The 12668-nt window shown below is 40.9% G+C and overlaps 2 protein-coding genes across 2 annotated transcripts in view; both read right to left on the bottom strand.

Moving 5' to 3' along the window:
• Window positions 1-12668, bottom strand: part of LOC122658012 (thioredoxin-like protein CDSP32, chloroplastic) — a 28256-nt gene that overhangs the window by 12188 nt on the left and 3400 nt on the right. Inside the window, exon 2 of the mRNA XM_043852849.1 lies at window positions 11473-11483. The gene's annotated coding sequence lies outside the window, so the exon portion shown is untranslated. The remainder of the gene's footprint in view (window positions 1-11472; window positions 11484-12668) is intronic.
• LOC122658011 (24-methylenesterol C-methyltransferase 2-like) lies at window positions 885-2294 on the bottom strand. The gene has a single exon (XM_043852847.1). The coding sequence runs from the start codon at window positions 2231-2233 to the stop codon at window positions 1166-1168; it is 1068 nt and encodes a 355-aa protein (XP_043708782.1). The 5' UTR covers window positions 2234-2294; the 3' UTR covers window positions 885-1165.

The raw sequence follows: 12668 nt of genomic DNA, 5'->3' as shown, positions 1-12668 counted from the left end.
TAACCTTTATTAGTGTCCAAAGTCTAAACCATATAATAAACAACTTTAAAACCAAAGAACACAAAGGTTAAAGGGTTACCACTTACCACTAACCACCCATGATCCATCCACGTGCTGTTCTTAAGGAGGACAGACACGTGACCTACACCATTTTTTTTTTTATTTTCATAAAAAACCTATGCTTTTCACACCTTCAGCAGCTGTGGAGCCTGTGGTTGAGGCTAAAAATTAATGGCAAAATTAAAGCAACCTGCAAACCCCACCATTACCTCCATCCATACACAGATAAACTACACAAAGACAAGAGGTGGCAATTCTCAGGCAAACATAACCTTCATTTACTACAACACTTCCTGTTCCTATCATTGCCTTCATTCATGACTCATAAAATCATGGACCCTTTGAGTCCTTCAAACATTCTCAAATTCTTCTCTTTCTCACTTCTCAGATTAATTATGTTCTTGCTGCAGCAGCCTTGTTCAGAAGGGTTCAGGGTCCTAAGAGTTAACAGAAACAGGAAAATTAGGGAACAGGGGAAGTCTAGCCATAAAATCCAAAGCAGCTAGCTCTCTCTATCAGAAAGCCAGAAACCCACAAAAGAAAGAAAGAGAGAGAGAGAGAGAGAGAGAGAGAGAGAGAAAAGCAAGACAAATTTTTTTCTTCTTTCTTTTGGGTTTTGATAAAATAAGATTAAAGGAGGTCTCCTGATTTCCACACCATCTCCACCGACCTCTTATGGATCTTATGACATCGATTACAATCAAACATCACAGCTGCACAGCCACTACCAGAGGTGGAGACCAAAATTTATATAATTAAAAACTAAAAACTTTCCAAAAATTGAAATTGAAAAAACTGCTCCTCCTCATCTCCTTCTACAGTTTAGTTCAGTTCAATTCTCCGTTGCTCACCCTCCACCACATCCATAACCAGTAGAAAACCAAGAAGAAATCCATCCACAAAATTAACCCAAAAGAAGATGAAGATGAAGATGAAGAAGAAGAACTACATTCAAGATAATAATGAAATAAATTAACACAAAAAAGGGAAAGATGTGGTGGTGGGAGGACGAACGAGAAACAGGGCAACGGTACCTCCATCTGTAATAATCCCCCCTTTCGCTAGCAAGATTGGAAATTGCTTGGTTAATCTATAAGAAACAAACCTACTGGGGCTTCCTGCAGAGGATCATGTGCATCGGAGTGAAAATCCCAGTCTCCCCACCTCTGGTCAAGTAATCGGCGGTCTCGAAAAGCATCTCATGGACGTCAACGACTCCCTTCGGTGCGATCCCAACCCAAGAGAGCACCGTAATCATGAGGTGGTTCCTCCAGTAAGCGATCCTCCCCATCTTCAACCTCTGCCACCAGGGTTTGGATGGTGGCTTCGCCAGATCCTTCTCCCTCACCACTTCGAATCCAACCTTCTTCGCAATTTCCGCAATCTCATCGTACCTCCTCAACCCAGGCAGCGCATCTCCTCTCTCAATCCCCTGAACGATCTCAACGTGCTCCTGGTTCTCCCCCTTGTACTTATCGGTTGTGACCCACTCGTAAGACACGTACATTGATCCAGGCTTCAACACCCTGTAGATCTCCGCGTACACCTCCTCCAGTTTGGGAGCATGGCAGGTCGCTTCGATCGAGTAAACCCCATCGAAACTGTTATCCGGGAAGGGCATCTCCATGAAGTTTCCGCATACGACCTCGCAGAGCGAATCGAGACCGGCCTTCTTGTTGTGCATCCGAGCGCGCTTCACCTGGTACTCGTTAATGGTGATACCCACCACATTGGCACGGGAATGAGCGGCGATGGCACGCATAGGACCACCGACGCCGCAGCCGGCATCGAGAATACGATCTCCTGGCTTAACCTCGAGCAGATCCACGGCCATCTCTTCGTGAAGACGGGTGGCTTCCTTGTGAGACTTGCCGGGAATGGAAGGGGAGAAATGGAAGGACTGTCCCCATCCCCATTCGTAGATGTCCGTCACAAGGTTGTAAAAGGTGTCGACGAAGGCTGGTACCTTCTCCGCCTTCTCGATCTCCTTGGGTCGGCGGAAGAAAGTCCAATACTGCGTGTACTTGTCAAGAACCTTCTCCCTAGAGATTGAACCACTGGAGAGATCTACGGCACGCTTCCCCTTCTGCTCGGCTGAGCCCAGAACGTATACGAACCAGTAGAGGCCGCCGGCGAGAAGACCCGCCGTACAGAAGAGTGTCAGCGAATCCATCTTTGATTGATTTGATGGAAGAAGAAGAAGGAGAAGAAGCGAGAGAACGGTGGAAGAGGAAAGTGGTGTTAAATAAAGGGAAAACGGAAGATAGGGATTGTAGAGTATCCAGGTAAATAGAAACTCTAGTAAATTAAGAGATTAAACCATTTTAAGGTAAGTTTAGTTTCAATATTGAAAGAAAATCCAACTTAAAAGGCGGAGGTAAAGGAAAGAATAGAGAGGAGGAGTTGGAGATTAGTTCTGTAAAACTGTAAATTGGGGTTTAATGTAAAGATAAGTGTTAATGAGGGGTTTGACTCTACCTTACCTGGCAACCCAACAGATGGCGTCCATAGCGCATCAAGTGCCTCATCTTTCTGCAGTTCCTGATTAATTGATACATATCATATGTGAAGTCATGTGACTCATGTCTTTACTTTATTTACTCTTTATGATAATCAAAATTCGAAAATAAATAAATGGTTGAGATCTGACTTCTGAAGCTCACAACCCGACAAATCTATGCAATAACGCAGCAGCTTAGCCAACCCTACTGCTCACGTATACTTTAAAATTTGACGTCATATTTCTTAGGTTAAAGACTTTCACAATAAGAATTTGAAACTATTTAACGTAACGGTGTGGAATTTAACCGGCAACGTATGTCGGTGAGAGGTAACAGTTTATTTTCCGTTAAGTGAGACAGAGTAGTGGAGGAGAGCTGTCGAGAAATGTTGGGATGGGTTGGAAGGTGAATAGGTCCAACCGTCCAAACTTGGGTGGGCCATCATAGCCCGGAGGAATCTGGGACTTCTTTCACAACGGTTAAGTTGTTGAGCTTCTTCTAAAATTTGTGGGTCCCATAGATTGGAAGATAAGGTGTTTAGGTGTAGATTTCAGATATCGGAGATAATATTACTTTCCTTAACAACAACAACAACTTGTAACACATTCATTCATTCGGAATCTTGATTATATCAAATGCTGTGTACGGACGTACATAATATCTGTACGGATTTTAATTTCTATAGAATTGAGAGAAGGTGACCGAGTCTTCTTCTTCTTCTACCACCAATGGTGAAAGGTTCTCTTTCTCTTCCATCAACCTTAGGCATCTAAACCTTTGAGTGAACGAAGGGTATTTGTGACCATAAATAATAGAGGGTGCGGGAGTTATTGATGAATCCAAAAATACCCTCCGATGTCCATTAGGGAAACTCGATCCTTGTCTTGAACTTCTTTTATGAATCCCTCATCAAATTTTTTTGTTTCACCTCTTTTTCCCTTAAAATTAGCATGAGAAATTCTTACTCTCAAAACATGAAGAGAAATTAAAAGAAGAATCGGAGGAAGAGATTGTATATCTCTCTCTCTCTCTCTCTCTCAGTTTTTGGTACAAGCCCGAGCTGCACAAATGGAATCTAAGAGTATGATCTACTCTCTTTTGAATTCCATTTGTGCGACTCAAGCCATACGAGAGCAGTTCTCATACAAGAACCTAAGCTGCACTCACATATTTTGTGGAAATTCAAGTGAATGGTATGGAAAATCTGGTTTGCTAAGTAAAGTAAAATGGCCCACATAAAATTTGAGGTGGTGTTATACCACCAAATTTTACAATATGGATGATCCAAAGTGGACCTACCTATCCATAGGTAAAATTCCTAAATCATGTGCCATGTGATACACAACTCAGCTCGGCTGTTTTGCCAAGCATAGCATGACAGTTGTTATACAACTTTTTGACCTTTATGAAGAGTGAGGATAGAATGATTGGATTCCTCGGATCATTATCTTCTCTGGTACGCTGCCCGGAACAGTTGTTCGTTTTCTCTCATAGAGGGTCGGAAATAACGACTTAATCTCCTGTTTCGAGTGAGGTTAAGTCGTCATTTTCATCTTCTTATGAGAGAAACTTGACAACTGTACCGGGCAGGGCACCAAACAGGACAAATATTTGGATTCCTCTACTATAATTTTTAGGGGAAGGATCTCTTACATGGGAGGTTCTTCCATCGATTCCATCAAATTGGGAGACACGGGTATTTTTTATCATTTTGAATGAATATTTATGTCAATCTTAATGCTGGCCTTTATTTACCCGAACTTTTCTACAAATATATATTTTTTTTGTGGAATGTGAGGAGCTATTCGCAATGAACATGAAAGCATCACCAGGGACATCATTCCCCATTTCATAAGGGGTGGGGCTGTCATTCTTTTTTGGTGGAAAAAGAATTATGTACAGGAGCATGATTTACAGCAGCACTCCCATATGTCTATCTCTCTCCCCTCCCATGTTTTGAGAAGAAGAGAAACACACAAGAGAGTGTTGGCATAGACTGTACTTTCGAACAGAGAACCACTTCCCTATTTTAGCTTCCATTGAAAGAAGAAACATTTGCCTCTACTTCTCCCTTGACATGCTAATTTTGAAGATGCTCCGATTATCTCTCAATGACACATTTATCTGTGTTAACTCCTTTCAATTTTAAATAACCTCCCAAGTACATGACCTATATTTCGTTTTAGAATCCACATACACCTACAAATGATGTAGATTCTCTAAAAAATTTCTTCAAATTAATATTCTAATTAAAAGTTAAAACATTAAATTATTCTATTATTAATGTTAGCTTTCTCGTGCTCAGCACATGATCATTAACGAGTGTCTCTTGGCTTAGCAACAATGACTTATTGATTTGGAGGTATGAGCTGTATTCCCAAATCCTACCTAAATCCAAAGTCTACCCCCGTCGGCCCCTCCCTTCTCTCAAAAATCATTGTTTTTTTTACACGAAAAACCCTGCAAGCGGGGCGATATATTAGGCCCTAGTGGGCAAAAGGGAAGTACCAATATTGAGGAGGTCCTCCAATAAGGAAGATTCTACAAACCAAAATAAAAGAAGTACAACGCCCACTTAGAGATAGTGTGGGCACAAGCATTGTCATCTTGCTAACAAAAGAGAAAAGGATAGATTCTAAACATGAAGAGAGAAGTCTTAAATCCATCATAATGATATAGACTTCACTAGGGGGGAGTAAGGGGTCTTGTGGATATTTTACAAGGACTTGATAGTCAGGATGGAAAACAATTCAATGAAACCCATCATTCACTGCTGCTTTCAACCCAAGACGGATTACTCTAGCTTCCTCCCAATAATAACTGCATTGGGAAAATTGTGCTCACTAGACACCATTTACAAGCGCCCAAGATCAATGGTGATAACTGTACTCTTACCTAGTGAACATCTTGTAGTTTTTAATTTGGAAGTGAATTAAATAATGTGGACATCAACAAGCGCTGCACTACTCGTGCTTCCCTCTTGGTTATATTTTAGTCTCCATACTCAGATCGTGTCTTCTAATCCACATCATTATCTATCATGTAAGTATATTTTTATATTAATACTTATATATATTGAGGTATAAAGTTTAAACATCAATTCGTTGGTTGGGAAAATATTTTTTTTGTGAGGTAGCGTAACCTACACCAAGCTGTCTTGTATCTATCGCTCTCTTTTTATGAAATGATATCAATACCCCTATTGAAAGAGTAGAGAGGTACCAATGCTCTTGGGAACACGGATTATTATTCTATCCAATTCTTAAAGTGTGGCAGTGCGGCAGTGCTAGGTGGAGATGTTGAGACCTGGCAGCTGCCGCATGAGCTCGGACCGTTGGATGCGGTAGCTGTCAGGTGTCAACATCTCTACCTAGCACTGTCGCACTGCCACACTTTAAGGAATTGGAGAGGATAACTTTCCCTGGGAACACTCCCCAATGACCAAACCGTGAAAAATACAGGAGTAGAATCTTTAATTGATAGACGATGAGCACCCAAATTTGACATGTGATGAGATAGTTGTGCCCTCCAGTTCCTGCATGGTTTTAGTGCACAGTATCAGAACGGGTATCAGCAACATGCAAAACTCATACATACCGATATGATATCGGCCTGGATCAGTTGTATCGAATAAAATTACCCCTGAATTTCCTTAAAATTATGTTTTCTAACCATTTTACCCCTTGTACGTTCTGTGCTACCGATACGGTATCGACATGATATTGGTGGGGAATGAAGGCAATAGACCTGAGCAGGACCCCTTTCTCCTCTTGGAAGGAGATGATGCTATTCTTATGCGGACCGTCAATACCATGGCGGAGCTTGACTTCCGATGTGTCGCCGCCGATAAGGACGACCGACCGGATGCCAGGGAGCTAGTGGGGGAGCTCACAGTCACACCATGCTTTGTTGATGCTGTTGGTACATAAAGTTTTCTTGAACAAGCGAGGTCTGCAAGACTGCGATTGGAGGAGAGAGAGAGACAGAGAGGGGGTTTTCATTAATTTCCTAGTAGTAAGCAGCGTTAGCAAAGGTGGTAATGATGGGTGACAGGTGGTGGTTGTGGCGGCGGCAATGGTGATTGTAACGATGGTGTTGATTTGGGGTATAATAGACAATATCAAAATTGGTATCCTAAATATAATTTACAAGCTTTGGATATTTAGAGTGCATTTTTTATAAACATTGGGACATTGGGTACTTCAATTGTCATTGCTTATCTTATTTTGACTGAGGTTAAATATGTTATTTTATTTTTTGATTTGATTTAAGTTGACACCGTTACTATAGAGGGGGACAAATTAGTATTTTTAAAAAACAGGGGGTGAGTTGAATATCATTCAATTTTCAGGGGGTGTCGTGTAATTTATCTTTTTAAAAAATACAAAAACTAAGAGGATATTTGTAAACCAAAAGGAAAGTGAATTATTCAATTTTTTTATTGCGAGTTTGTGTAACTTGCAACATCAAAAAGTTTTTCATGAAAAAGCAATTTGGATCTTATGCTGGCAGGCAATTGTACCGCCGGCATGGAGCATCACACAGGCAGGGGCAAAATGACCGCCCCACCCACTGCCCAAACACCCTGCCTGTGTGAGACCGCACACCGACCACCCGGCTGTCCGGCAATAGAGGATCACGATCCATGAAAGAGAGAGTGATGCATGGAGCTTTTTTTTTTTGGTGGAGACAGGAAGGGTATCCGAGTTTAGGCCGACTAAATCCCCCTTGGACGGCTCGTACATGACCCCAACGCCATGCACGAACCGGGAGCTTCTGGACCCTAGTGAGCCTCAGGCGGATGGCCCCAAGAGTGCATTTTACATCTAAAGATTTCACTGAACTTTGTCGAATCCCATGGCTACAGAGTCACGCGCCACTGCTGTGTAACCACCAAACTTAACAGAGACGAACATCATATAATAATTAATGGAGTTCAGGAGAGTCACGACTCATGCATTTAGAGTGAACCACCTTTGCTTTCTTTTCATTTCACACTTTACACGCAGAAAGGGCAATTAGGAAAAGGATTCTAGCATGGTGGAACGACAGAATGTACTTCTTTTTTCTTTTGGTTGTTTCTTTCTTTTTTTTATCCTTTTAGCTTTTGACTTTAGCTTCGGAAAGGCAACTCTGCATGTCGCGTTCTCTTTTTTAGAGAGTTGGAAGGATATCCATGATCGATCCCATTCCCATCTTCATCTTCATCTTCATCTTTATGGAATTCTTTATTCCTCTCTTCCCAAATCCCAAAATCCAAAACGAAAATATCCCATGAAAAGTTGAGGTTAAATTTATATTTTTTTAAGGTTTTGTTCGGTGTAACTAAGCATGGGTTACACTGAATCAGAGTTGGAAAAATCAGGATAAGCCAATCTCGAGTTTTAAATCCATCTAGGCCGATCCTGATTCCGACCAATCCAAAATGGTGTCATTTAGATCGATCAATCTGATAATAAAAGGCATACATAGTGCACAAGGCTCCTGCCACTAGGGTCTAGAAAAGGTCATAATGTATGCAGTCGTACCCCCATTTCGCGGTGAAGCTGTTTCTAAAGGTTTGAACCCAAGACCACTTGATCACAATGGAACAACCTTATTGTTGCACCAAGGTCCACCATCCAATGAATTTAGCTCGTCTCCAGGGAGCCCATCACACCCAAGGTGCTGCCAGCCGTTGGGCTGTGCCACACACATCCCTAGGCATGCGTTGAGATGTGTGCAATACAGCTCAACTGCTGGATGCCCCTTAGCAACACCCTGGGCGCTGAGCTCCCTGGAAACGATCCTGATCCCCCTCCAATCTGACCAATCCATCCTATTCCATTTAAAGCACCATGGAACTGAGACTCCAAGAGGCAGCCGGGTAAGACGAAGAAGTGGGAGGAGCAAGTCACTATTGATACCAATATGGATCGGCCGTGTCTAGCCAGATTATAAGATTTTGCACCTCATGATTCCGATACTTCTTTTTACTATTTTGTGATAATTTTTTTTTTTTTTTTGGGTAAACCAATTTGGCATCAACCACAAATAATACCAACACGATCGGCCAATACGGCCGATACAGATTCCTAAATCACGAAAGTGAACGGGTCACAAGAGAGGGAGAGAATAGAGTTTAGTGGACAGCATGGTTCAGAGTATCGGTCTCGGATCGGTTTTGAATCGGCCAAAAGAAAACTATTGTCAAGCCCTAATATATTTAAAGAGGGTTAGGAGTTAGAACCATTCCAAACCCAATCCTTCAAAACCAATGTTTAAGAACTCCGAATAGAGTACGGAATCGGTCTCCATCAATCGACCAAACTCATTCTGACTTGACCTAACTCGGTCAGACTCAATAAAAGTAGAATCAAGTGTGTCAATTACGAGTCGAGTCAGCTAATTCAGCCGATTCTAATCCTAGTTTTGAAACCATGTTCATACAACTCAAACCTGACGGACTTATGGGCCAACATAGGCCCAGCCCACGTTAAAGCCATCACAGCCAGGGCTTGGAAAATATATGCCTACTGAAGTATAGGGTTTCACTATTTGACATTTGGCAATATATGGGTTGGTCTATGTGATAGAGGATCCGATACACATCTCGAAGCTAAATTTTAATCTAAAGTAAGGAAAGTTGCTCAAAGTTTGATTTGATTCAAAGTTTTTATAAAATTATTAAAATACCATCAAATGGAGATGAATACAAAACACAAATAGCATATTTTGTAATTTTAGTTATTTCATCTATTCCTTTTATTTTTTTTTTGTGGGTAGGAATTACTTCATCTACTCAGTTTAAGATGAAACTAATGAGATGCTTATCTGATCCTCGATCACACGAACTAACCCATGCACTGCCATGTGGAAAATAGTGAAGCGTTGTATTGCTTTTTTTTTTTGGTAGAGGAGCGTTGTATTTCACTACACATAGTGACGGGGAAGAAAACGCTAATTTAATTTACATTTTTCTACCATTTGTCAATTTTCGATTGGTTAGAGCATTCGGTTTAGAATTTTTATCACCTCCAAGTCGCTGCCCGCTCCAATTACCTCCAATTCTTCACATAGGAGCAGAAATGACCACCCTACCCCCTGTCCGAACACACTGCCCAAGGTAGGGTAGGGTGGTCATTTCCACTCCTATATGAGGAATTGGAGGGAATTGGAGCGAACAACGAATTGGAGGTGATAACGATTGAAAGAACCCAACCACATGAGGAAGGGTGGAATATTTTAAAGGTGCCAAGATGTATCAATCATTAATGATACCACCACTATTTTTCCGAGGATATTGAAATATAGAAAAGGTATTTTCCAATTTCTTGTATCTTTATTATGCAATTCTATATAATTATAGGGAAAAAGATTGCCATGATGCCATTTTCCATATTTCTACACGCCTTCTCACGTTCTCGTGCACCCTCATACTCTCTTTCCTCATTCAAAAGGTATAATTGTCAAAATATCGGTATTTGTATCAGTCGATATCAATCCAAGATTGTTACCTCAAACCATGCTCGGGAGACGGGATGTCAATAATTTGGATCCTCTATTGCCGAGCTGCCTGATAGGACTGTGCTGCCAAGACATGGTGAGGCGCGCAATGATCGCCTTACCCCCACTCAGACAAGGTGCTCAGGCAGGGGTAAGGCGATCATTATGCACCTCACCGTGTCTTGACAGCACGATCCTGTCGGGCAGCTCAACAATAGAGGATTTGGATTCGAATGTCAAGGCAGTTCCTTCGCCCTTGATTGGGCCTGGGTCTGAGCCTAACATACAAAAGTAGCCCATCAAGCATATATGTACGTTAATGAACAAGAAAAAGAAGTTCGTAATAAATGATGAATTCTTGAGATGTTAGGAGTTAGAGAATTATAATTCCACATTAGTTTGTTGTCTATAGTGTTTTTCGTATATTTGAGGAGCTCTCTTCACCTAATATCTTAGGATTGTTTATTGAAAAATGGGATGGAAAAAAATGTAAATTTTTCATATAACACCAAAATCCATGTTTGTTTGGTTGCTGAGGTGGGAGAAATAAGGAGACAATTATTTATAATTTAAGGGAATTATCAGACCCACCTCTTTTACTATCCCACACCCCTTTTGTGTTAGACACTTTAATATTGTATCACCAAAACTAGACACGAGGAGGAGGATTGAGATATTGAAAAATAAATAGTTATAGGTCCACATCTGTTTGTTCAGGTCATTGGTGTCTTCGTGACGAGCTCTCTCTCAATCTCTACCTAATGCCTAAACATAAAACAAGACTAAAATATCCGTGCTCAAACGCAAAATTCACCAAAATGCCATCAATCAGGCAAGCTTACCAATTTACTCTCTTGATGAATCTATATTGGTGTCACCTGTCCATGATAATGTCACGGACACTCTTTCTCCAGGCAGTGCAATCTAGAGGAGATTCTGTTTCTTTCACTAGTTTGTAATTTCCTTGGCAGAGACAAGAGGTGATCCAACTTGAGTTGAACTTTGGGCTCTTTCAGACTGTCATAGGGTACCTTCACTGTCTAAGGGCTCTTTTAGACTGGCATAGGTACCTTCACTGTCTATATGTAAACAGAACAACTAGGCACACATCACATGATCAATCAAACCCTTCTCTCTGACACTTAAATAAAGGGGTAAAGTTACATTCCCTTCATCTCCAAAGACTTCCCATACAATAAATACGGAAACAGTAGAACTACACCTTATAGAAGATATAGAGCCCTAAGCTAGGTGGAATTTATAATTACTGCCTAAGAATGAGTGAATGAGAGAACCCATAACTCATTCCAAACTCCAAACACAAATCGTCTCTCCTTGGTACTTCTACTTGTTGTCACCATGTGAGGAGGACAAAGTTTGAGGATTCTCAACTAGGCGTCCTTAACAAAACCTCCTTAAAAATGTCACTGAAGGCTTGTGAGTATGTTCTGTTTTTTTTGCTCTATAATTGCAATAGATATTTCTTTTCTTTAGAGGACACACTTATTAAAGAAAGACGCACCTAGCGCACGAGACTCCTGCCATTATAAAATCCAAGGAAGATTATAATGTATGCAATCGTACCTCTGCTTTGCGGAGTAGATCACTTATTAAGTCCACCAAACAAAGAGCAATTGGAGATTTTCAGTGATCCTATTGAGAATAACCCCACACCAATTAAGTTAGACTTTGAGTGTTTTCATATAGCATTTGGTCCCTGATGTAGCGAATGCGTTCCATGGTCAGGAATGGAAGGAGAGTTTGGTCCCATATCGATCGGATAGTGTGTGACAGTTTGTCTTATGACTTTGGAAGGGCCTCTCCATCCTGAAGCTCGGGCTTTTAGGTTGGACACCATTAAGTACTATCAGAACAGATTGTCCATACACCGGCCCATGACTTAAAGTTGGGGGAGTTGATGCAGTGAATGTGCTTCATGGCCAGGAAGAAAAAGACATTTTAATCCCACATTGATCGGATAATATGCGGCCTTCTCCACCCTAAAGCTCGGGCTTTTGAATTAGACGTCATTGATACCTCCACCTAATAAGTTGGCCTTTTAGGTTAAAATTTAACATAGTACCAGAGTTGCAGAGCCTCGTTTGTCTGTCGATGTATACGACCATTTTATATGTATTCTTATATACTTAGTTGGTTCCTCCACCCAACTTTAGCAAAGAGGTTAAGTGAACTGTATGACAACTAGAATGGGTGAATAGAAAAGAAAAAGAAACACGGTTTTCTGTTTTTTCTTTTTTCTTTCTTTTTCTTATTTTTCTTTGCTCTGTGTTTTGTGGGGTTTGAAAATTTACCAAATGGAGAGTACAATTGGATTACATTCACCTCAGTTAATGAATAAATAGATAAGAAGAGGGTTAAATTAGGTTAAATTTTTTTTTTTTGGGTAATAAAATTAGGTTAAGAATTGAACCCTTTACTCGTGAAAAGGTTATTAATAAGGTTGATAAATTAACATTTTCTTTATGGGTTTAAGAATACTAACTGGTCGCGTTCTAGGCGTGGCTCCAACGCCTAGACATAGTAACCACCTAACGGCCCTAATCGCCTTAGAAATGACCGCCTTGCCCCCATAAAAAGGCAAAAATCCCATTATCATTTTCA

Source organism: Telopea speciosissima, chromosome 4 (assembly GCF_018873765.1).
Source record: "Telopea speciosissima isolate NSW1024214 ecotype Mountain lineage chromosome 4, Tspe_v1, whole genome shotgun sequence".
Classification (NCBI taxonomy): Eukaryota; Viridiplantae; Streptophyta; class Magnoliopsida; order Proteales; family Proteaceae; genus Telopea; species Telopea speciosissima.
Note: the sequence above shows the minus strand (reverse complement) of the source record. Positions and strands in the feature narration are given on the sequence as shown.

Excerpts from the sequence above, each read along its gene's own strand:
- LOC122658011 (XM_043852847.1), bottom strand. The coding sequence starts at position 2,233 with ATGGATTCGCTGACACTCTTCTGTACGGCGGGTCTTCTCGCCGGCGGC.